The sequence below is a fragment of the Fusarium vanettenii genome (assembly GCF_000151355.1).
Source record: "Fusarium vanettenii 77-13-4 chromosome 10 genomic scaffold NECHAsca_82_chr10_2_0, whole genome shotgun sequence".
In the NCBI taxonomy this organism is placed as follows: Eukaryota; Fungi; Ascomycota; class Sordariomycetes; order Hypocreales; family Nectriaceae; genus Fusarium; species Fusarium vanettenii.
Genome location: NW_003315807.1, coordinates 1,154,003 through 1,177,838, shown reverse-complemented (window position 1 = coordinate 1,177,838; position 23,836 = coordinate 1,154,003). Strand labels below are relative to the sequence as shown.

The following is a 23,836-nucleotide window of genomic DNA, read 5'->3' as shown; positions in this document are numbered from 1 at the left end:
ATGGAGAATCCCGACCCCACGTCGCAATTCGCTTTCAAATCTCATGAGACTGCACTCTGTCTTATCCCGCCACGGCATCTTTGGTCATCCGTAGATCAGTTAAGAAGCCTATACGATAAGGCTTTCAGTGCTTGGCCTCCTCACATCAATCTTATTTATCCATTTGTCAGACCCGAGGTCCTCCCTGAAGTCACCAGCCTTCTGCAGGATCTCTCGATTGAGCATCAACCTCGCATCACCCTCGAAGGGGCGGATACGTTCAACCACAAGCATCACAACACCATTTTCTTCGGCCCATCTCAGGGTTCGACTGCCGATATCACACAACTTCGACGTCGTATCTGCGATGTCCTTGGCCAGCCGCGGACCAACCATGGTAGCTTCAAACCACACATGACCATCGGACAGAGTGAAGACTCAAATGCTGCACCTCATCACTTTCTTGTAGAGAAAGTTCGCTTGCTGCCTCAGTTAGTTTGGGATGTGGACTCCATTGCAATTCTGGTTCGAGACGCTGCAGCCTCAGGTTCCAATGGATCGCGACCGATGAGGCTTTGGGGTACTCTCGACCTTTCATCCCGTCTTCTCACTCGACCAACATCACCTCAGGATCTCAGAGACTCCTCTGAATCCATCTCAGATATCATTTTCCAACCGCCTTATCATTCACCTCAGCCATCCGGGCCCTGGGCAGCCCTATCGCCGCCTGCCCCTGTCGCCAATGACGAGAAACTCATTCTGGATCGATTGGTTGTTGCATCATATAATGTTTTGGCCGAGTTCGAGTGGCCTCCCCAGTCTGTCCGACACTCGGGCTTAGTGGAGAATCTGCTTTCCACCCGCTCAGCAGCCGATATTCTCGTGCTCCAGGAAGTCACCGATCACTTTCTCCCCGTCCTGCTGGCCGACCAAGAAATCCGTCGTCGCTATCCATTTGTCACACACGGGCCTCCAGGCCAGTTTGGCATTGGACCACTTCCTAGCCTTCTCAATGTTGTTGTCTTGAGCAGGTTCCCCCTTGAATGCCATCATCTGCCCTTCCAGAGAAGACACAAAGGCTGCACGGTAGTCCGGTTCCCGACAATAGGTATACGTGACCGCGATGCGTGTTTTAGACCATGGATTCTCGCTGCCTGCCATCTCAGTCAAGGCCTCACCGATGGCGCCATTACTGCAAAGAAGCGAGAGGTTCAAAGGATGCTTGATCATCTGTCTACTCACTTCCCGCAGCATCCTTGGATCCTGGCTGGTGACTTCAACTTGGCAACTTCATCTTTCACCATTGATGCGGCCAGGAAAAAGCAGGATATTTCATCACAGACGGTTGATCACTTGCAGAGCATCGATCACATGCTCCTAGATGCCGGTTTCACGGATACTTGGCTGGCAACTAGACTCGAGTCTGGGGAATCTTCTGACGTTGTCAATGACAAGCGGAATGTCTTGGACTCCTTCCAGGGCGAACAAGGGGCTACATTTGATCCTCTAACAAATACCCTGGCATCTGACCTTGTGGGTAGTGGCTTGAACAATCGCCCTCAGAGGTATGACCGGATTTTAGTCAAGGTGGATGACCAGTACCACCCGTTGGGATTCAACATGTTTGGCCAGGCCCCTTTGCAGCCAACGGAGCAAGGTGGGCCGACGTATGCCAGCGACCACTGGGGCATACGCTGCCTTCTACTACACTCTCCGTCTACCGAGGTATCACGGTCTTCTGTGCCAGCGATGACCGTTCAACTGCAACGTGCCCCAGCGACTCTTGCCGACAACGAGGTGCTGGAGCATTTCCTGGAGAGTCAGGGGTTTCTTCCGACGGCTCATGAGAGAGCTGCAAGGGCAGAAGCTCTCAAAGCTCTTGAACATGCGCTTCTAGATGCTACGTCTTCGGTTTCGCAGGGCGATGCCCGCTCTGGGCCTGTCCTGATTCTGGTCCCAGTTGGCTCCTATGGTCTTGGTGTTTGGACAAGCTCGTCTGACATTGACTGCCTGTGCATTGGTTCTATAAGCCCCAAGATTTTCTTTGCTTTGGCTGTCCAGAGGCTGAGGCGAGCAGTAACAGGAGGCATCAGGATCCTGCGACGAGTCAAGGCCAACTCGGGATACATGCTGGAGTTGGAGGTTCACGGGATCAAGATGGATCTTCAGTATTGCGCTGCAGCATCAATTGCAGAGAGGTACGTACAGCAAATATGCACTGATGTATACTCATCGTCCTAATCGTCACTCTTAGATGGCCTGAAGTCATGAAGCGTCCTGCGAGCGATCCTGCATTTGCTCTGCCCTTTCAGACTCTAGCAAAACTGAAACCTGTTCGCGATCTATTTTATTTGCGTCGCTCTATCCCTGACATGGTTCAATACCGCATGGCCCATCTTTTTATCAAGGCATGGGCCCAGTCGCGAGGTATATATTCGGCCAAGTTTGGGTTTCTTGGTGGCATTCATATAAGCGTCCTCCTTGCACCGTTATGCAAGATGCTCGCCAACGATGGTGCAACTGTTTCGACGGCCGACATCATCTTCACTTTCTTCCAGCACTATGCACGGTTCAGCTGGAAAACTGCCCTGGTATTTGATCCATTCTTCCACAAAGACTTGCGGTACAACCGGACCTTTCGAGAGCCCCTCTGTCTGCTAGGCTGGCACGCCCCGGCACTCAACACTGCCGTGAACGCTTCTGTTCCCACTGTGGATGCCATCGCCGCCGAGTTTGAGAGAGCCGAAAGACTTCTCTCCGTGGAAAATTTCTCATGGAGTAACCTCCTAGGCGTCGAGCCTGACAGCCCACCAAGCTCTTTGAGTGGTCCTGGGGCCACCGAGTTTCTTCAGAACTACAAAAGCTACATCAAAATTGACGCACACTACTGGGGCCCTTCCCAAGAAAAGAGTGGTCGATTCATTGGATGGCTTGAGTCTCGATGCGTTATGCTGCTAGTTGGTAAGACAGATGACATTGCTGAGTCTAATAATAGACAAGCTAACTTTAAACACAGATCTTGATAGGAAGGTGAAGAATATCCATGCGCGGATCTGGCCAGCCAGGTTCTTGGATATGGCCTCAAGTGTAGAAGGCCCCGGCACTGAATACCATGGGCACTACTTGATTGGCCTCTCGCGAAACGGTGAGGAGCCTAACAAGGACGACGCCAAGGCAACGCAGGTTGCTTTGCAAGCAGCACTCCAAGAATTTGAGGCGAGGATCCGTCGCGACGAAAAGTACTACGATGCGCAATTCTGTTGGATGAGCGCAGCCGTTGTCCGAGCTCCTGAGCTGGGCAACCTGGAGCTCGATCAAAGTCGATGGGGCGAATTTGCGGGTGATACGGATGACGAGGATGAGGACGAGGACGATGAAATGGAAGAGGAGGAGAACGACAACGACGGAGAGTCCCAGTCGACAGCGAAGAAGAACGTGGCATCGTCTCACGGCTCCAGAGCTGTTGTTGTGAGCAAGACGCCGGGACTGGGTAAATTCCGTACTGCTGCTGACGTGCTCAAGCGACTGCGATGGGATGGTGGCTTCGATGCAAACGACTTCATTGTTGGCTATGAAGACCGCTTCCTTGGACCTCGTGAGAGGGCGGTGGAGCAGTGGAAGAGTGAGCAGACAGACGAGGAATTCATCCCGCAGCACCGGATCCTCTACTTCAAACGCAAGAGCGACGGGGTTGTCGTGTGGGAGCGACGGAGTCGGATTGACGACATCTTTGGTAGCGGGATAAAGACCGACGGATGACGCTCGTGGCTGTGGCATCCATAGCCGGCGCCTAGCGCGCCAGGGATCCTAAAATCAAAAGGGCCACCCACCCAAGGACATGGATGTGCCTGGATGGATAGATGTCTGTGATAGACTCGGTGAGCTGTCAGATTAGGCGCAGATAGATTTCACGTCTGCAATAGACTCATCGTGTTGTTCGATCAGGAGCAGTATGCTAGCGCCCAAACTCCTTGCGCTGCCACGTATTGAACTTTGCAATGAGGCTGATGGTTACTCATTCGGTCGATTGGAAACTGACCGGCTATTGAACTAGATATCGAGGTACAGCATAGGAGACAGACACCACACTCTCGGTCGTGATACGTCCGGAGCCCAAGGCAATGACTGCCTATCGGTAGCTCAGCCAAGTCGGGCGGTTTCGATGCCCAGTCGGAGGGGTACAGCGCATTATAGAAGTGGAGGGAGGCCAGACGGATTCTCGAAACGGGGGCCAGGTGACAGGTGCCAGCTGCCGGGGTCTGTGGCATGGTTCCGAGTGTCGGGATTCCAAGTTCCAGGAACTTGGTGCCAGGTCTTCAGGGGTCAGAATCCCGTCGTTTAGTGGTTGCAGCCCATGTGCCATGGCAATCTTGTTTGACCGTCGCCCGTCGAATACGCTCGCTCTGGCTCGCACTCAAGCTGGTAGAGGCAGTGTCAAATCTGCGCATGATGACGCGCTCGTTACCTACGTGGGGTGTGGGCCCGTTTCACGTTTCAATCCATCCAGAGGCCGAAGACTGCAGAATCCCTGCCCGAGTGCCCAAGTGCTGCCACCAGACGGTGGTTACCTCGACTGGACATACCATCAGCCTCACTTTCGGACCCACGGATGAGACCGTCGTGGCATTGCTGCCCCAGATCCCTGAAGATGGCTCGAAGTATAAATCTTCGAGAACCGTCGATCAACTCCCCGTCGAGGAAGATATGAGCACCATCATCTCAATTCCACACCAAGAACCCAGTCCACTGGACCAGACTTATCCCACCAAACCATCCAAGTTTCTCCCCTCTTTATCTTCAAAATGGCCATTTCCGAGCTTCAGCCACTTGTCGACGGTTGCTGCACTGCCTGTTGCAAGGCCAGTGATCTCGGCACTCATGACTATTGCGGCACTTGCCCCAGGTGCCCCTGATAACCCGGCATATAATTCGCCACTGTGTGTGCGTATCCAGTTCGATTCAAGCATGCGAGAGGACTGAATGACACCGAGGTCATTTACTCGCCCGTACCCATTCTCTCTCATCCATTGCATTCAAAGGTTGAAGCGCCGAGGTGCAGGCTCACCTTGTCGTGCGGTGTCGGGGGAGTCGGGAGTTTGGTAGGGAAAGCTGTTCTTTGGGTTTGGCGAACGGCCGACAGAGCGAGGCCAGAAGGGGTATTATGGTGAACAGAGGATTCGCCGTTTGGTGTGTCATTGGACATGGTTTATTGCATCACCACTAAGTGTCGCATTGATATGAAGGATCCATGCATGGGCAGAATAGAGTACAAACAGCAGCAACTGCATCCATCGAAATTGGTAGTACCGATCGTTTGCACAAAGGGCAGCGGGTTGCGTTGGCAGTCGTGAACAAGTCGGCAGTAGTTGAAACCATCGGGGTTCAGATTGAGCTTCGTTATGACGCCAGGCTGAGGAAAACGGCAGCAATCGAAGATTTGTCATACTTGACATATTTGCCTTTGCCCTTGTCAATTTCGTGGTAGCGATCCCAAAAGCGGTCGTAAAGCGGCTGCAGTTTCTGGCGGATATCCTCTCCGAACATCTTGCGGACCTCACGTTCCATGCTGTATGACTTGTGCCGGGAGACCATGTCATCAAACGCACTGTTGAATTGTGTAAACTTCTCCTTGATCTTGTCCTTGTCTTTGCTTCCGAGCGCCTTGATGATGGACGCCGAATCAACAGGTCCAGAGGTGGGACGGTGTGAGCGATTTGTGTGGATAGTGTCAAAAAGATGCACTGAGAGGTCTTTGCAAACATCCGTGTATGCTGCTGTGCTCTTCTTCCGCCATTGATCGAGAACATCCAGCTTCGATTCCAAGAGGGGCGATAGATCGGAATCACGCACCATGCGTTGGATGATGATGACAGTGTTGGCCATGAATACTCCCGCAACCGCTCTTGTCTTCAAGAGCAGCCGAGCCTTCTGGTCCAGACCCGAGAGAAGCGTTTCGATGGTGTCGAGACAGTAATGGGCGAAAATGTCTCGGCCATCTGCCCCAATGTCGAAAGATGCGAGGCTCGGGATCACATCTGCCGATCGGTTGTTGGATCCCGCGTTAGATTTCCATCCACCATCGCCGATAGAGATCATGATGCTTGAGATCGGTCGGAGGAACTCCACCATGGCTTGTAACCGCTGCATCGTTTCCGAAACAAGTGGTATCGGTGCCCCATCCGACGGCAACACCTGCAAGAACGCAACCTTGCGTCTTGTATCCTCCAGTAATTCAGCAAGGGACGACTTGGCGGTCTCTCGAACGGGTTTCAGAGCGGCGGCGAGAGCCCCCTTTAGCTCGCCGGTTCGTGTGTCCAGGTTGCCGGACAGCGCCGAAACAATCTCGGTGACTTCGTATCCCAGATAGCAGTCTGTATTAAGGTGGTTCTTGATGTGGGCATTCAGTTCGCGCAAAGTGCGAGCCAGCTCAGCCAATGCTGCCTGGCATGTAGCCTGAAAGACGACACCCCAATCCTCCCGGGTGAAGATGCTGCACACATTGTCGTACTCGGCTAGGAATAAGCCCTCCATGGCCTGGGCATAGGTCCCAATACCGTTGGTGCCCGCTCGATAGATAGCATCGGGATTCTTCTTCTTGGCCGTGTTGACGCTCGCAGCAGCTAGGTTGGCGAGGGATCCAGAGAGGTATGGCCCACGTACGTCAGCATAGATTCTGGCAACCGGCGACTCTGGTCCTCCTTGATGCTGACTTCCTGCCACGTAGGAATAGACCAGACCAAGCCGAGCTATCTTATCCTGAGGAAGCGCAGGGAATGGCTTGTCCTTGGTGATGAAATGTAAAGGCTCGATGGATCGTGGTGTTTCTGCGCGAAGGAGGGTATCGAAATGGCTTTCAAGCTGATTGTTGCCCGTTTTGATCAGACGGGCCAGATCGGCCATCGTTTGTTGGTTCGCACGCAGATTAGATGCTTGCATCTCGTTCAACGCCTTGTTCAGACGCTTTATAGAAGCCAAATAGTTGGGAAGGCCGGCCTTTTCGGGTCCCACCCGAATGATCTGTTCTTCGTCATTCTTGCTATCGGCAGGTTGACGGAGGCGCTCGATCGCAGCCAGGACAGAATCAACGTCTAGCCTATGTCAGTGTTGCGCACATGTTAGGCCTTGTCGTACCACTCACTGTTTCCCAAAGTTTGTAGCCGCTTCGTTTCCCCAGTTAGCGGGCCAGCAACTTCGCGCACGCTTTTTCCAGTAGTTTCAAGCCGGTTGAGACATGACTGGATTTTCCTGGTCAACTGTGTTGTCTTCTCTAGACGCGAGTTAAGAACATCGACCTCGGCCCTCGCCTCCTCGTCTAGCGTGTTGTGAGCACTGTTAACGAGTCCAACTGACATGGCTCCACGAATATATGATGACAAGTAGAAATGGTGACGAGTTTGTCAGGACTCGAAGCTCTCGGCAACTTGAAGTGTCAGGAGGTGACAGTTGGAGGACGAGGTCATCAGCGTTGGGGGTAGCGACATCAGGTAGGTACGCAGTAGGGAAGGTGCAGAGGTCATTACGGTATCAGGACTAGCTCAAGTCTCAGCCACATGTCAAAGCCACGGGCCATTCATTGGCTCCACACTCTACCACTTTACGCGAACAAGTCGCGTCTAGAGAGAGAAGCGCGACAGCAATTTCAAGGAGCCCCAGCAACGCCCCGCCAGATTCAGATCTGCCCCTCGATACACTGTTCGCATCGTCGTTGTGAGGATAGCTTGTTGTGAGCAAAGGCATCACACACAAACAGACATCATGGATTCTTTCATGCTTGGTGATGAAGGCGTACGCGATCGCATTCGCCAGGCTGAGGAATTTCTGGATCCCAGTATGCCCACAGCTCACCCATGTTCCCGAGGATGTGGTCCTTTGTTTGGTTCACTCCATGGCTAATTCCTGAATCTCCAGATGACCCTCAAGTGCGGAGTTATCGATCAGACATCATATTGATGCTACAGAAGAACGAGCGCCGTTTGACTGTCAATCTCGACCATGTGCGCAACCACAACGCAGAGCTCGCCCAGGGCCTGCTGGAACAGCCCTTCGACTACACCCTGGCCTTTGATCAAGCCCTGAAGAACATCGTGCAGGCGCTCCCACAGGCTCGGCCTGACCAGTCAGCAAAGGATACTGTGTACTATTGTGCATGGGCTGGCAGTTTTGGCCTGAATGCTTGCAATCCCCGCACATTGTCGTCACATCTGCTCAACTACATGGTTTCTATCGAGGGCATTGTCACTCGTTGTTCGTTGATTCGGCCCAAGGTTGTCAAGAGTGTCCATTACAATGAAACCAAAGATAGGTTTCACTTTCGCGAATACCAAGACCAAACCATGACCAATGGCGTCACCACCTCGAGCGTCTACCCTCGCGAGGACGACGACGGCAACCCTCTCATCACCGAATATGGTTTCTGCACTTACAGGGACCACCAGACAATCTCTATCCAAGAGATGCCCGAGCGAGCTCCTGCAGGACAACTCCCCCGCGGAGTGGATGCCATCCTCGATGATGACCTTGTCGATCGAGTGAAGCCAGGCGATCGCGTACAGCTTGTTGGTATATACCGAACCCTGGGTAATCGAAACACCAACCACAACAGTGCCTTGTTCAAGACAATGATCCTAACCAACAATGTTGTTCTTCTTTCGTCAAAATCTGGCGGCGGCGTGGCAACTGCGACTATTACTGATACCGATATTCGCAACATCAACAAGGTGGCCAAGAAGAAGAACCTACTCGAGCTGCTCTCTCAGTCGCTCGCTCCCAGTATCTATGGGCACGACTATGTCAAGAAGGCTATACTTTTAATGCTACTCGGTGGCATGGAGAAAAATTTGGAGAATGGAACGCATCTTCGAGGAGACATCAACATCCTCATGGTGGGTGATCCCTCTACCGCCAAGTCTCAGTTACTCCGCTTCGTCCTCAATACCGCCCCTCTTGCCATTGCAACGACAGGCCGTGGCTCCTCCGGTGTTGGTCTGACAGCGGCCGTCACTTCGGACAAGGAGACGGGCGAGCGGCGACTAGAGGCTGGTGCCATGGTCATGGCTGACCGTGGTGTTGTCTGTATTGATGAATTCGACAAGATGTCAGATGTCGACAGAGTTGCAATTCACGAAGTCATGGAACAGCAGACTGTAACCATCGCCAAAGCCGGCATTCACACATCCCTCAATGCTCGATGCAGCGTCATTGCTGCTGCCAATCCCATCTTCGGCCAGTATGACCCGCACAAGGATCCTCACAAGAACATTGCTCTTCCCGACTCTCTCCTTTCACGATTCGATCTGCTTTTTGTTGTCACGGATGACATCGAGGACACGCGTGATCGCCACGTGTCGGAGCATGTTCTCCGCATGCATCGATACCGGCAGCCAGGGACCGAGGAGGGTGCACCTGTTAGAGAGCAGGGGGGGCAATCTTTGGGTGTCTCCGCCACCAGCCAGGCAGATTCGCAAGGCCCAACAGAGGTGTATCAGAAGTATGATGCCATGCTTCACTCGGGTGTCACGGTCACATCTGGACGCGGCGCAAACAAGAAGCCTGAGATTCTGAGTATTCCATTCATGAAGAAGTATATTCAGTACGCCAAGACAAGAATCAAGCCAGTCTTGACGCAGGAAGCCTCTGATCGAATTGCGGACATCTATGTCGGCCTTCGAAATGATGAGATGGAAGGCAACCAGCGACGAACAAGTCCCTTGACTGTGCGTACCTTGGAGACCATCATCCGTCTCGCGACAGCACACGCCAAGTCCCGACTATCCAACAGGGTTGAAGAACGTGATGCCGTTGCTGCGGAGCGCATTCTCAGATTCGCTCTGTTCAAGGAGGTTGTAGAGGATGCCTCTCGGAAGAAGAGGAGAAAGACACAAGCGGTCGACTTTGCCTCTCCCAGTGACGAGAGTTCCAGTGATGACGACCAGGACGGAACTCAAGCCGATGGCACACGGTCAAACAGATCTACGTCCCGAGCAACACGTACCAGCAGCCGTCTTCAAACGACCTCCTCTCGGGCAGCACGTAATGGAGGCGATACCGCGTCCTCTAGCAGAGAGCCAAACTTGGATGAGGAGGAGGAGGATGCTCTCGCACAGCCCACACCGCGCCGCTCTGGCAGACGAACACAGAACACCTCACAATCGCAAACCTCATTCGCATCTTCCATACCCGCATCCCAGTTGCCATCCCAGACTCAGGCGGAGTCACAGAAGGACGATGAGCTGGCGGATGGCACAGCCGGGCTGGCAATCGATGACACGCCCATCAGTGCCCAGCGTCTCGGAACATTCAGGACAGCACTTGGTCAGCTTCTTAGCACGGATCTGTTCGAGGACGACTCTGCCGAACTAGATGCCGTGGTGGAAGCGGTCAATCGCAAGGTTGGAAACCGTGACGGTGGCGCATTCACCAAAGGAGAGGCCACCAAGGCCCTACAAAAGATGGGAGAGGCAAACCAGATCATGTAAATTTCTACCCCTGAGTAAAACTTGGAGCAGGTTCGACTAACACCAATGGCAGGTTCACCGAGGGAGATCTTGTGTACAAGATTTGAGACAAGATGTTATTGATGGGTAATTCAATGAGTGTCGGGAGGAAGTGTCGGTTTATTACGAACATCTACAGGTCAGGACCTCGCTAGATTCGATTGAGACATGATGATTATGCTGGTTATGAACGGGATCTGGTCGTATTAAGTAGTTAGATGAAAGCAGGTAGACCCAGGTACTTTTCTATTCAGATTAATCTACATTGCACCAAATCGTGCATCTAGCCAAGGGGCGTCGTCATTCACAAACGCTGGCGGAACTCCTTTAACCGAGCCTCAACATTGTGCCCATTCCATGCCTCACGCCCGTCCGCATCCCTACCCAATGTGGGAACGCCAACCTGTTCGATGGCGAAGCTTGCGGCCACAGCACCCCAAATCACAGCATCCTCCAGACTCTCGCCTCGTGCAAGGGCAACACCCAGGCCACCAAGGAAGGTGTTTCCGCCGCCCGTAGGGTCAACAACGTTAGACGGGTCTCTGTGGTAGGCGGGTATCCATTTCTCGATACCGGGATCGACCTCGATCTCCTCGCGGGCGACGATACCATCTTCATCCTGGAGCAAGCCAGCAAAGAGGGCTTCCATGTCGGTATCTGGCCGCAAGCCTCCTCTCACATAATCCTTCTTCCGTCGTTTTGTCTTTGACTTGGGATCTCGCTGACGCTTCCTTCCGCCGTTCTTTGCGATGTAGCAGCCCTTGTCGCCCGCGCGAACAACCAGCGAGAATGACTGCAAAGGCATACTCGCCAGTAGTTGTTCGCATGCACGTTCCACTGCTACAGTGGATATCTCCCCCGTCTCCGGGTCCAGGCCGTCGTCACCCATGAAGCCAGCCAGCTCGGCGTGGTTAGGACTGCAAACGTCGACAAGGGGCAAGCAATTGGTGCAATTCAACAGCTCATCCGGAGTGCACAGGTCAGGGACCGGCTCCCAGATGAAGATGGGCTTCGTGTATGTCTCTGGGGGAACAACATTTTTGCGGAGTGATGTTATTTCAGACACAAGCTCCCGGCATCGGTTGGGGGAGCAGATGAGGTGAAACGAGCGCGACTGGAGCAACGCTGATGTGAGGTCCTGAGCGGTCAGCCGCTTCTTTGGAGTCAGATACTTGAAGGCACGCTTTTCGGCGGCGCCCTCATAACCGTTCCATCCACGAGTCGTGAGTCGAAGGCCATCATGACGAAAGATGGCAGAAGTGGTCCAGCTGTCAATAATGGTCGACAGTGACGGAGGGAAGTCGGAGCCTTGATCAATGATCCAGCCAACTGAAGTAGACAACGGTGGCGGAGAAAATAGGCGAGCTCCTAGGGCGGAATAGCTGCCAGCGCCACCGAGGATGTTCTTGACAGGCGGAGTAGGGGGGATAAAGTCGATATCATCTTTGAGGTCAGGTTAGCATTGTCTTACGATACATCCATCTCTAAAACAGCAGCAACCGCAAGGTTCAAGGATGGACTGAGGAGGCTCCGCTAACCAATGATAAACATGCCCAAAGTGACAAAGTCAATCGTGGCAACCTGGTCATCTGGTGTTTGAGTATCAATCACCGACGAAGCTTGTTGATCTTCTTGTGGTTCATCGTGGCTGAGGTCTGGGACTTGGTCTTGATCTTGGGTCTGCTCTAGATCTAGATTCTTTTCACCCTCTTCATGGGGCTCCTCTTCACCATCGATGGGCAGTTCTGACTTGGGCCGATCATCGGCAACGGCCTCCATGACGCTGGTGATGGTGCAACCTCTCACTCAGCGGGTTGGTAGACGACGCGACACGTAATGAGCCGACGACAATCCGATGAGCGCAACAGCAACACAGAACCTCAGATTCAGGCCAGTCAGGCAAGGGAAAGAGGTGTGTTCAAAGAATAGCAGGCTCGGCTGGGGCCGATCCCAGTTATTGCCCACGGACTTGGAAATTCCCAATAGGTTGGTGGTGGAGATGGTGCCGGGGATGGATGTCAGAGACCTGAGGGATTGTATTGCAGGGGTGGAAACGCTCAGGCTCAGCGAGGCGAAACTTTTTATTCCGGTATTGCGAGGACACTAGACGAGAGCTCATGGAATACGCTCTATGGGCACTGTTCAGTAGATATCTAGCGAAAACGCAAGGTGGAATTGGGAGGTCGTGAATGATCTGTTGGTGTTGTTTTCAGGTTCAAGTTCAAGCGGTGTCTGCGTTGGGCTGATCGGAGCTGCAGCATCTGGCGTATGGCCTTGAGCCTCCACCGGTACCCAGTCTATCTTATCTAAGGTACCTACATACCTCCCTTGTTCTCCCGAGGCAGCTTCCGTTCTTTATTGGAAACCAAAGCCATAATTGTTTCCCGTGTTTTGCCGAGAATAGAGGCTTGTATTTTGACTTTCACTCTATCAATATGGTGGTCGAGGTCTGATAAATCAGTCCGGTTAAATACCGTCCAAGTTCCAAAGATAGGGTACCTACTTTGAGACCAAGATGATGACCACGTGGCTCACAACCAACTGCGTGCCTGCCGCTGCGGGTACCTGGGCATCTGCAAAGACAGAGGAGGCTGCGCCGGAACCGGGCAGTCAAGCGCCGAGCGGCCGGGCCAGGGGCGCTGGAATGGACGGAAACCTACCTGCCTAGGGAATGGATATGGAAGCCAAGGTCATGGTGCTACCTTACCTAACGGGCTTGCAGGGGAATGAGAGCTAGGCTAGCTGTACCTACACGCTACCTACACTTTGCACCTGCCCAGGCGGCCAAAAAGGTCAAGCTCGAGTACCTCCAAACCTCCTTCCCACCTGCCTAGCTCATCCCTATTCCAAAACCTCCTCGGTCAAGCTCCCATCTCCTCACCTCGTACCATCGCATCGCATCGCATCCTCGCTGAGCTTTTGACTATTACAACATATTCATGGTCAAGGTAGGCGCCTAACCGGCTGTTTTTTCGCGTCTGCCTCTTGTGATTCCATGTCATTGACTCGTTCTCGACTAGGTGGCATAACCCTCGACGATTACGACTTGCGCAATCCACCAGGCAGAGCGAACTATTCTGTTGCCTGCGCACGTCGCTGTTCGCCGCGTACTGTATATATAAAGAAGAATCCTCCTCAAGCTCTCCCAGCAACCGGATCGAACTGAGACCGACATCATGGCCGCCACAAACCACATGCATAATCTCACCACCCTGATCAAGCGGTACGGATTGCCAGAGTCTTGGTTTCAACCGCCGCCCACGCTGATAACGTCTCCAGGCTCGAAGCTGCTACCTCTCGTCTCGAGGATATCGCTGCTTCTACCGAGCTTCCGCCCGATGCCCCCGCTGCCTCGTCTTCCAACGCTGCCATCGCAGCGCCTCCAGCTCCAGCCGCCCCTGCTGCGCCTCCAGCTCCTCCCAAGCCCGAGCCTGTCCCTGAGCCAGTCGCCGAGCCACTTCCAGAGTCTATTGAGGAATTCGATGCCTTCCTGAGCTCCGCCGTCGAGAAATATGTTGAGCAGAGCCAGGAGCTTGGTGGCGTCATCGCTGAACAGGTACAGTTCCAACAACGGGATCTCTTCAAGGCCAACAGCTGACCGTTGCCCTAATATCTAGGCATTGGAAGTCAAGAAGGGCTTCCAAGAGCAGCGGAAGTTTCTCCTCATCTCGACCAAGGCTAAGAAGCCCAACCTCTCGGGCCCCGATCTGCCCATGTACGAAAGCCTTCTCAAACCCATCACCGACGCTTTGTCGGCAGTCACCACCCTCACGGAGGCCAACCGACCTGACCCGGCTTATAACCATTTGAGCGCTGTTTCCGCTGGCATCACGGTTCTGGCCTGGATCACCATTGACACCCGCCCCTACAAGCATGTCGAGGAGTCTCTTGGTTCGGCTCAATTCTTTGGAAACAGGGTGCTTAAGGAGCACAAGGACAAGTAGGTCGAATTCTAGGCAGGAACGTTTCGCAGTACTGACCGGATGCGCAGGGACAGCAGGCACGGCGATTGGGTTCAAAGCCTGTACCAAATCTTCCGCGATCTCGCCGACTATGTCAAGCAATACTTCGCCAATGGTATCCCCTGGAACCCCAACGGACAGCCAGCGCAGGAGGTCGCCAAGTTGCTTTCCGGTGGTCCCAGCACTGCTCCCGCTCCACCTGCTCCCGCTCCACCTGCTCCCGCTCCTCCTGCTGGCGATGCTCCCCCGCCTCCCCCGCCGCCTCCAGGCCCTCCCCCGGTTCTGGATATCAAGACAGAACCCGCCCCTGCTGCGCCAACCGGCGGTTTCGGTGCAGTCTTTTCGGAACTTAACAAGGGCGAATCTGTCACACAGGGTCTCCGTAAGGTGGACAGGTCTGAGATGACACACAAGAACCCGTCCCTCCGTGCGGGCTCAACAGTCTCCGAACGTCAAGGTTCTACCCGGGGCAAGAGTCCAGCTCCAGGAAAGAAGCCCAAGCCCCAGAGCATGCGCGTTAAGAAGCCTGCGAAGAAGGAATTGGAGGGCAACAAGTGGACCATCGTATGTCTCAACCAGTACTATTGAGAGAAGCAGGTCACTAACTTGAGCTTAGGAAAACTACGAGAAGGAGCCCGAGCCCATTGAGATTGAGGCCTCCCTGACGCATTCCGTTCTGATCAGCCGATGCAACAACACCACCATTCTAATCAGGGGCAAGGCTAACCAGGTGACGGTTGAGAACTCGACCCGCTTGTCACTCATTGTCGAGACCCTTGTCTCTACGGTTGATGTCGTCAAAGCCCAGAACTTCGCCCTTCAAGTTCTCGGTACCATTCCTACAGTCATGCTGGACCAGATCGATGGGGCACAAATCTACTTCAGCAAGGAGAGCACAGGCACCAAGGTTTTCACGAGCAAGTCGGCAGGTATCAACCTCAACGTTATCTCGGGCGAGGACGAGGACTACAAGGAGGTGCCTCTGCCGTCACAGATCTGCTCCTACTACGATGAGGCCAAGGGCGACTTGGTTAACGAGATCGTGGCGCACGCCGGCTAAAGCAGTCAAGTTTCATCCACTGCTTGGATTTGTCAGTTTGTAGGAGTAGCATATACCGTAGTACCTTCATCAGCCATGTCTTAAGCCTTCATATCATGTCCATCGAGACTTGTCGCGGTGACATGAGAAATGACGAAACTTTTTTGACTTTTTTTTATTTATTGTTGCAGTTGTCATCGCTCAGACTTTTGATCTACGGCTTCCTTCTGCCCTCCAATGCGTAGGCTCCCATTCATCGCTTGCAAATAAATCGCCAGGTCTTCTATCCAGGCGGTAACAATATCATGTCTAGAATACATGCACAATCAGGCGAGAACGCCGCTCCTTCTCAGCCCGATACCATATCTAAACTACCCAGCCATAGTATTGTGTCATATGTAAAAGTGGCATAACTCCGTCTAAGAAACATTGAAGATGCACATTCTTACAGCTTAGCCTTGGGAGGCTCAAGAGTGGGTGTGAGCAGCTCGCGCATATCGTTGGCGGCCTCGTTCAAGTAGTGGCTCATGCGGTCGCTGCCCAGGCCCTTGGAGACAACGTTAAAGTTAAGGCTATCATATGTTGTTAGTATTACGCTCTAAGAAGACAAAGGCCTGGTTACATACCTGTTCTCGTTGATCATGTAGGCAATGCCAAAGCCGGCATCGATGACCTGGCTCCACCCGTAGCCGTTGAAGAACTCAGAGCTCAGCTGAGAAGTGGACAGATGCCATGAGCCGGAGTAAGCATAGGCAGGGTCCTTGTAGATAGCAGGGACCTCCTGGCCGGGCTCAAGAAGCTTCTTGAGGCCAAAGAGGTGTCTATCAACACCCTTACCGTCTGAAGCGGCAGTGATGTACTCGAGGTGGGCGTTGATGGCCTTGCGGAATAGGTCGACACGGGACTTCTCATCAACTGAAGCATCCTCCATGGCCTTGCACCAAGTCGTGGATTCATCTGAGACAGTTCGGCATGTCTCGGTACGACCGAGCTGGAAGCGGCGTGTGGCAGCAGACTCGTAGGTAGGACGGTTCTTGCCGTACATCTTGAAGTAGGCAAGCTGGATGATCATTTGGACATAGGCATCGGGGGAGCACTTGAATTTCTTGATGAGGCCCTTTCCATAGCCCTGGTAGGCCTGGACGGCAAGCTGGTGCTTGCCGATGACTTCGTTGAAATCCTTAGTCGCCCGGTCAATTTCGGCCTGGACTTCATTGTTGATCTCGAACTTGACGACCTGAGGGTCGGGCAAGTTGGATCGGACACTGGGGTTGGAGTAGTCGAGCTTGTTGCCAAAGATGAGGTCGTTGACGTAGTCGTTCAGGCGGTGAGTAGGAGTTCCGTCCATCATTGAGTGCTCGCCCATGAAACCAGAGGTGCCGTTGTCATTGACAATGAACTGCAGGGGCTTGTCGTACCATCGGTTGGCACCATCACCGTGCCAGTACTGGTGGGCGCGCTCCTCAAGAGTCACAGGGGAAGCATCGTCCAGACACACGACGAAAGAGGCCGACTCGATAGCCTCAAGAGCGGCCTTGTTGTTGGGGCTGGCCTGCAGCAAGATGCTGCGCGCATCAGTCCAGATATCTCGGTTCTCCGAGGTGAGAGCGCCGACAGCTGGGACGCGCTGGGCAACCTCGTAAACGTGCTTGAACTGCTGCTCAAGCTCCGAGGTGTTAAGCTGTTGGCCATTGACCTCGTGCTGGATCTTGAAGAACTGGTTCTTGCGAATAGCAATGATGTGCTTGTTCTCCTCGGCAGAGAACTTGACGGGGTAGTCGGCAGGCTTGGCAGCGACACGGGAAGCGTTAAACATCCACTTATAACTATCCATGCAGATGGGGAGCTTCTTCATGTACTCGGGCTCGAGGGTGCCAGCATCGACCTGCTTCTTGAACTCGAGAACTGAGGTGGTGATGGCAGCGGCGCGCTTTGCAGGGTCTCGTCTGCGTCGGTCGTCGCGGTGGGAATAGAAGTAGCTGACATAGGGAACGACCGGGTCGCGATAGGACAGGTAGGCCGCATCATTCCACCACTCGTAGATCCAGTTCTTGGTCTTGGGGTCCTCGCGATGGGCGACAAGCTTGTCTTGGAGCTTTGAGCCGACACCGCCAGGGCGCACAAACTCCTCGACGGCCTTCTTGCTGTTCTCGTACTCGGCGGGCGTAAGGAGCGGATGAAGGGACTTGAGATAGCGTCGGGCAGTCTCATCAAGCGCTGGCACAGGCAGACGAGGGAGGGAGTCCTGCCATCTCAGCATTGGGCCCTTGGACTTATCCTCGACGTAGCCTAAGACCGCGGCGCATCAGTATTCCGGTTCAAGACACAATCGCTTTTTGACACTAGGAGTGACATACCTGAGGCAGAGGAACTGTTGGCTCGCTTAGCTGGGGCCATGATGAGAGTCTGTGCCTAAAGGTGAGTTAGCGAAAAGAAAGGTTTGTGATTATAGAAGATTGCTGCTAGGCGACGAATATGAGGGAAGGAGTAAAAATGGCCGTTCGGAAAGCGACCGAGGCATCGCTGGGCGGCCGGAGCCGTGGTGCGGCCGATCACAAGCACCGGCGGCTGGTTGTAGTTCCCGCCGCCCGGCCATGACTCGGTATCCACCTAAACACAGAATAGGAAGATGACAGAAGAGCATTCATCCTATTCCACGTCCTAGATGAAATCCGAAGCATGTGAAAGTTTCCCACGAAGGCAGAAATAGATCGGTGTAGGCTGAATGGCAATGGGAGGGCCAACTTACGGCGCGTGCTGATGTCAAGTGACGGAAGCTGTTCCTCAAGGCGGACGAGCGGGCTAGAGTCAACATGGCCGGCGCAAGCAGGAAAAGGGTCTGGAAGAACCGAGAGGCAGGAGAGGGCCTTTTAGGGCGGAGGCGGCGATGTCGGCCTTTTATACAAGAGTATCCAAAGACCGGTTGACAGTCGACACGGACGTGGGACAAGCTTGCGCTTATCACTTCGGCCTCGGTTGAGAGCGGTAGTGACTGGGGAAGAGAGACGGACCCAGGAGGGAAAACGGTTAGACAGGTTCAGACGAGTACCGACAGTGGAGGCGAAGCCAGGGGCAAGGCGGGAATATCTCCGGGGGGCAGTCAATGGTGCGCAGCAACGAGATGGACGTGATGAGCTCGTGGTGGAGTATGGAGTCGAATGCGACGACGTCCCATGGGCAGGGGCAGGGGGGCACGTACTCCGCGCCAATGCTCTTTCCTGCCCTTGGCTGCTTGTGACCGCGACCGAGGACGTCACCCCGCATCAGCCTTGGGCCGAGGTACGACGGTAAGGGCCACCAGGGCAGGTGCAACCCACGGAGAAAGTACGTACACACCTTTTTCGTCGGGGCACCTCAAGAGGAAGGAAGGGAGAGTGACCAATCATTCCGCTTTATCTCGAACGATCTAGATCCACCCTCTCCGAGGCAATGTTGAGGCTCTTCTGGGGTATGAACTATGCCGTTTCCAACTACAACATCTGAAAGGTTATAAAGTCCTGTAAGGATTATAGTGTGTCAATGCTCGTCTAACCATTGTACGACTTACCTACAACACTCGTCAAGTTTCCCTCTTCTCTCATATTGAGTCTGTATTGCTGTCCGCATCCCATCCCAATCGGCTCTCCCCGCTGCGAGTTCACCACCACCTTGTTGAAGTGGAGTGAAATCCACGTCCCCTTTGCAAGTTCCGTTGGCCCACGTCCCACGCAAGCCTGCAGGATCTCTATCATATCCACGACCTCACGGAGGGTCCCCTCTACTCTCCATAGGCCCAGTCCCCTACGTGGGTGTTCTCGAAACAGCTGCACTCACACTGGTACCGTCCCGCTGGCCCGGCCCCGTCCGGAACTCGACCGAACCGATTCGACAGATACTCCCACGGGGTCGGTAGTTAACCGCGCTAGTTCCGGCACCGCATGCAATGATCTCACTTAAAGGCAATGCTTGGGAATTCGTTGTGGCAGGATGGGGATCCCGAATCCCGAGCATATGGTTCAACAGGCAAAACAGACTGCAAAACAAATAGATCAACTACATATGTAAATCATTCCTGTTCGCCCCATGTTCACAAACAAGGATGTCAGTAAAAAACAGCCGGGGTAGCAAAAAACAACGACCAAGGCATCTATACCACATAATAGTACACCCTTTCGCAACTGATTATACCGCCATGCATGCCCATTGCCTTGGCAATGCATCCCCGGATAGCCACCCAGTCGGTATTTCCAACTGTTTAACGGCCTGCAACGGCTCTTCTGATCTAGACCTCTGTCACGGCTTGCCCATGACAGTGACTGCAACCAGTGGCGTTGACTCCGTGACAAGTTGGCACCTTTGGGCCAAGTCAATCAATACACTCCGATCCCCCGCGCCAATCATACGCCATCGTCGGCATTTAACCCAATCTGTCCCGTCACATCAGCTTTTCCCATTTCCTGTCTCGTGCTGTGCCATTCTTAACGCAAGCTTCTACGCCTCGTAGCTCTTGACTTGGCCATCGTTGCTTGGAGGCGGAACGGCTTGCGCTCCAGGTGCCGGTTGGAAGCTCAGTCGGTCACCCTCGTTCATAGCATCCTGGGCCATGCGTACGCCCTGGTCGCCGCCAACCGCTGCCGCAGCCTTGAGGCCTTCTTGAACCTCACGCACTCTTCGGCGGAAAGCCAGTCGGTCGAGGAATAATTGTTGGCGCGCCCGCTCAAGCTCTCGTCGCTCTGCACGCAGTACAGCCTCCATCTCGTCAAAATACTTAAGCTTCATTTCCAGCTTCTGGAGAGTCACATTAGATGCAGCAGACACCAATCGTGTCATTTCTCGCTCCTCATGTGATGCAAATCCTGCCGCCCGACCGCCAATTGATGCCAGAGGGATCGAAGCAAGCGCGCTTGTCTTTGTCGTTGTTGTGGTCGTCGTCGTCGTTGTCGTGGTTGTTTCTTGGCGGACATCAATGTCCATCGAATCAGCCTTGGTCTTGCCGTCACCGTTAGCTTGGGCTTCGTCACCAGCCTTTTCGCCATCCAGCTGCTTGCGAAGCTTTCGCTTAAGCTCTTCAGCCGACTTGCTTGCCGCCGCTGCAGTGCTGGCTGGATCGGCTAGACTGGCGAGGAATCCAACGACCGACATCACAGGATTATCCACTTGGCTGAAGGGAAGCTGTCCCTGTTGAGGACCAAGCATCGACAAGCCAGTAGGACCATTGATGGGGGCCTCCGAATCGAGATATTTCTCCTCAATATCCAGCTGCAGGAACTGAAGGACACACTCCTCCCGCGTGCGGGTCCCAACGTGCTCGGCAATCTCACCCCAATCATCATCAAACCGCTCAAGACCTTCGAGAAGTCGCAAGATCTCAGCATCCGTCCACGGGGCGTCCCGGTCGAGAGTGGATGTGTATGTGGGATTTTCCATCTTCACATACATGTTGCTGGTATGGTTGGCAGGCAGGCGACCCTCAGTGAAGCAGTTGGGGCAAAGGTCGTACTTGGCCTTCGGGTTCGCGTCCATGTGATTGCTGTGATAGTAGATTCGGGTACAGTCGTTTCCACACTGATGGCAGTGAACCTTCGCAATAGGGGTCTTGGTGGCATCTTCAGACCCAGGAACACCATTAGTCGCAGGGGTCTCTCCATTCGTCTTGCCCTCCGTCTTAGTGATGAGGGTGTTCTTGGCATTGGCTTCGTAGATGTTACGTCCAATCTCGAGGTTCTGATCGGCCTTGGCTGGCGCGGTCGCAATGGCCTTGTTGTCGGTATCTTGACTCTTCTTTCCCTCCAAGACCACTGGGTCAGCAGACGGCTGCCATGCCTGAAGACCTCGGGGGGTGTCACAGATGATCTTGAAATGGCCGGTGAAGGGGGGTCCAACATGCGAGGGACGTTGATCAGCATCAACCTGCTAAGAGTTAGATATGATCACAATAAGTCGCCAAGCCAAATGTCCTACCTGGTAATTGATCAATCCCCATTGCTCCAAGAAAGCATGCACGCGCATGATGGCGCAAACGTCACCAGCCAAGTTTCGGCGACAGGCAGTCACCGTCAAGTATTCGACGGGGTTAAGACGATATGTGTTGATCATGAAGTCGCGGTAGTCCTTGTAGACAGCGGGTGTCTTGCTACGGTTTCGGTTGTTGAAGAACTCGGCCATCGCCTTGCGCTCGATATCGTGGATGGCGTTCATGTCGAACCAAGTGCTGTAACTAGGAAGGACAATCGCATGTGTCTGGGTCATGAGGTGCTCGCGAGCAGCGGACTCAGCAGTCTCCTTTGACTTGTCCTGGCCTTCGGTGCCTCCAGCCGCCTCATCTTTGGCCTTAGCATCATCAGGCGCATCGTTCATCTCCTCATCGCCGCGAGCTAGTAATCTTAGCCAATACTCTGTCAACCATCATCAATTCGTCCTACCTGGAGCAGGAGTCGTGCTGTCCTGTTTAATGTTTGAGTCGGTTGCCAGTCCCTCTGACATCTGGACATCTAGATGACCCATCAGCAACATGAACGGGGAGCTCAGGGACAAAGCGTAATGCGCGCGTACCTTCGCCATCGCCAGCGCTTGGGTCTGGTTGCAAAGGAGGTTGCGCAAGGATTGGATTGCTATTGGGCGAAGCACCGTTGCCGGGCGAGCCGTAGGTCGCAGTGTCATCCATCTTGATGAGGATCGCGATCGGCCAAGGGTCGCGGGCGACGAGTTACGACAGACGGGTCAATCGAGCGCGCGCGAGGAAGGCGTTGCGGGGAGACAGGCGAACAGAAAATGTCGCGCAACAGCAGACGTGACTGTTGGTTGTTGTGCCGTTGGGATATCGATGCCACTAGCGTCGTGATGTTGATGGAGTCTGGCGATGGATGGGATGGGTCGCGTCTTGGAGAAATTTTGGCGCGACAGTAACGGGGAGATTGACTGGCATTCAGCTTCCTGGCTACTGCATCCTGAACGCGCAGCGCCAGGCAGGGGATCAGCTATATCACGTGATATGGATCAGTCACGTGTATCTCCTCCGTGATCATGTGATTGTCCTTTGAAGTCGGCTCGGCATTTCCGTCGCACCTGCCGTCAGTTCCCGGCGAGTGGCCGATGACGGGGGCGCCCCAAGAGCGATCAAGTCGGCCGCTACCTCGGGCCGTCACCAGCCGTCGCCGACTCACAGAGTGCCTTAAACAGCCATCATCTCCTCCTAGAGTTGGCAGCTGGCCAACCCACGCAACCAATTCCACCGACAAGATGCTTCCGACTGCGAGACGAGTATTGGCGAAGCAGGCCACTGGCCTCATGGGTCGCGCCCATGCCTATAGCCTCAACGCACAAGCCCGCCAAAGGCTGTTGTCGACCCTGGCCATTCTGGAGCATAAGGATGGACAGCTCAACCACAGCTCATCGAGCGCCTTTACAGCTGCCAAGAAGCTCGGTGGAACGGTTCATGGCTTTATCGCTGGCAGCAACATCAAGGCTGTTGCAGAGGAGGCCGCCAAGGCTGAGGGCGTCGAGAAGATTATCGCCGTGGATAACGGCGCCTATGACAAGGTAAGCGCCGTCGCAGAGTACATCCCCGACCTCATAGGCACAGACTAACAACTCAACCAGGGTCTCCCCGAAAACTATGCTCCTCTCCTAGTTGAGAACATCAAGAAGGGCGGTTACACTCACGTCATCGCTGGCCATACCGCGTTCGGCAAGAACCTCCTCCCCCGAGTTGCTGCTCTTCTCGATTCGCAACAAATTTCCGACATCACGGCGATTGAGGGCGAGAACACGTTTGTCCGACCCATCTACGCCGGCAATGCGATCGCCACCGTCGAGTCGTCGGATTCCATCAAGGTCGTCACTATTCGAGGAACTGCTTTTGCCGCTGCTGCTCTTGAGGGTGGCTCTGCTACTGTGGAGGAGGGTGTTGACCCCAAGACCGAGTCCCCCACTGAGTGGGTGTCTGAGGACCTGGCCAAGTCGGACCGTCCCGATCTTTCCACCGCCAGCCGTGTGGTCTCCGGAGGCCGTGGTCTCAAGTCCAAGGAGGACTTTGACAAAGTGATGCTGCCTCTGGCCGATGCTCTTGGTGCTGCCGTCGGTGCCTCCCGTGCTGCTGTCGACAGTGGTTATGCCGATAACAGCCTTCAGGTTGGCCAGACCGGCAAGGTTGTCGCTCCCCAACTATATATGGCTGTTGGTATCTCAGGTGCTATTCAACATCTTGCGGGTATGAAGGACAGCAAGGTCATTGCCGCTATCAACAAGGATGCGGATGCACCCATCTTCCAGGTCGCCGATGTCGGTCTGGTTGGAGATTTGTTCGAAAAGGTCCCTGAGCTCACCGAGAAGATCAAGAGCTCTTAAGTATCTATGATGTACAGTGATGTGATATACAAATAGTT

General features: G+C 54.0%; 8 protein-coding genes across 8 annotated transcripts; 4 read left to right on the top strand and 4 right to left on the bottom strand.

Moving 5' to 3' along the window:
* On the top strand, positions 1-3,738 carry NECHADRAFT_50338 (uncharacterized protein; the record flags this gene model as incomplete). Its single annotated transcript, XM_003040067.1, has 3 exons — positions 1-2,177; positions 2,234-2,940; positions 2,996-3,738. The coding sequence occupies 3 exons, from the start codon at positions 1-3 to the stop codon at positions 3,736-3,738; spliced, it is 3,627 nt and encodes a 1,208-aa protein (XP_003040113.1).
* A 1,638-nt stretch (positions 3,739-5,376) lies between these two features.
* On the bottom strand, positions 5,377-7,331 carry NECHADRAFT_50386 (uncharacterized protein; the record flags this gene model as incomplete). Its single annotated transcript, XM_003039848.1, has 2 exons — positions 5,377-7,067; positions 7,118-7,331. 2 exons carry the CDS (start codon positions 7,329-7,331, stop codon positions 5,377-5,379), a joined length of 1,905 nt encoding a protein of 634 aa, XP_003039894.1.
* Positions 7,332-7,734: 403 nt separating this feature from the next.
* On the top strand, positions 7,735-10,540 carry NECHADRAFT_96804 (uncharacterized protein; the record flags this gene model as incomplete). The annotated part of the gene is made up of 3 exons (XM_003040066.1): positions 7,735-7,807; positions 7,888-10,450; positions 10,507-10,540. 3 exons carry the CDS (start codon positions 7,735-7,737, stop codon positions 10,538-10,540), a joined length of 2,670 nt encoding a protein of 889 aa, XP_003040112.1.
* Positions 10,541-10,776: 236 nt separating this feature from the next.
* Positions 10,777-11,916, bottom strand: NECHADRAFT_50267 (uncharacterized protein; the record flags this gene model as incomplete). The annotated part of the gene is made up of 1 exon (XM_003039847.1): positions 10,777-11,916. A coding segment is annotated over one exon (1,140 nt), but the record flags the coding sequence as incomplete, so codon positions are not given.
* A 1,447-nt stretch (positions 11,917-13,363) lies between these two features.
* NECHADRAFT_64088 (uncharacterized protein) lies at positions 13,364-15,650 on the top strand. Its single transcript, XM_003040065.1, has 6 exons — positions 13,364-13,420; positions 13,493-13,695; positions 13,752-14,028; positions 14,090-14,412; positions 14,464-14,998; positions 15,051-15,650. Exons 2-6 carry the CDS (start codon positions 13,649-13,651, stop codon positions 15,492-15,494), a joined length of 1,626 nt encoding a protein of 541 aa, XP_003040111.1. The 5' UTR covers positions 13,364-13,420; positions 13,493-13,648; the 3' UTR covers positions 15,495-15,650.
* Positions 15,640-17,870, bottom strand: NECHADRAFT_101864 (uncharacterized protein; the record flags this gene model as incomplete). The annotated part of the gene is made up of 4 exons (XM_003039846.1): positions 15,640-15,839; positions 15,923-16,045; positions 16,100-17,762; positions 17,831-17,870. The coding sequence occupies 4 exons, from the start codon at positions 17,868-17,870 to the stop codon at positions 15,800-15,802; spliced, it is 1,866 nt and encodes a 621-aa protein (XP_003039892.1). The 3' UTR covers positions 15,640-15,799.
* Positions 17,871-19,943: 2,073 nt separating this feature from the next.
* CHB2101 (SWI/SNF complex protein) lies at positions 19,944-22,116 on the bottom strand (the record flags this gene model as incomplete). The annotated part of the gene is made up of 4 exons (XM_003039845.1): positions 19,944-21,365; positions 21,414-21,826; positions 21,875-21,943; positions 22,005-22,116. The coding sequence occupies 4 exons, from the start codon at positions 22,114-22,116 to the stop codon at positions 19,944-19,946; spliced, it is 2,016 nt and encodes a 671-aa protein (XP_003039891.1).
* Positions 22,117-22,739: 623 nt separating this feature from the next.
* Positions 22,740-23,798, top strand: NECHADRAFT_50378 (uncharacterized protein; the record flags this gene model as incomplete). Its single annotated transcript, XM_003040064.1, has 2 exons — positions 22,740-22,991; positions 23,052-23,798. The coding sequence occupies 2 exons, from the start codon at positions 22,740-22,742 to the stop codon at positions 23,796-23,798; spliced, it is 999 nt and encodes a 332-aa protein (XP_003040110.1).
* Positions 23,799-23,836: the final 38 nt, after the last annotated feature.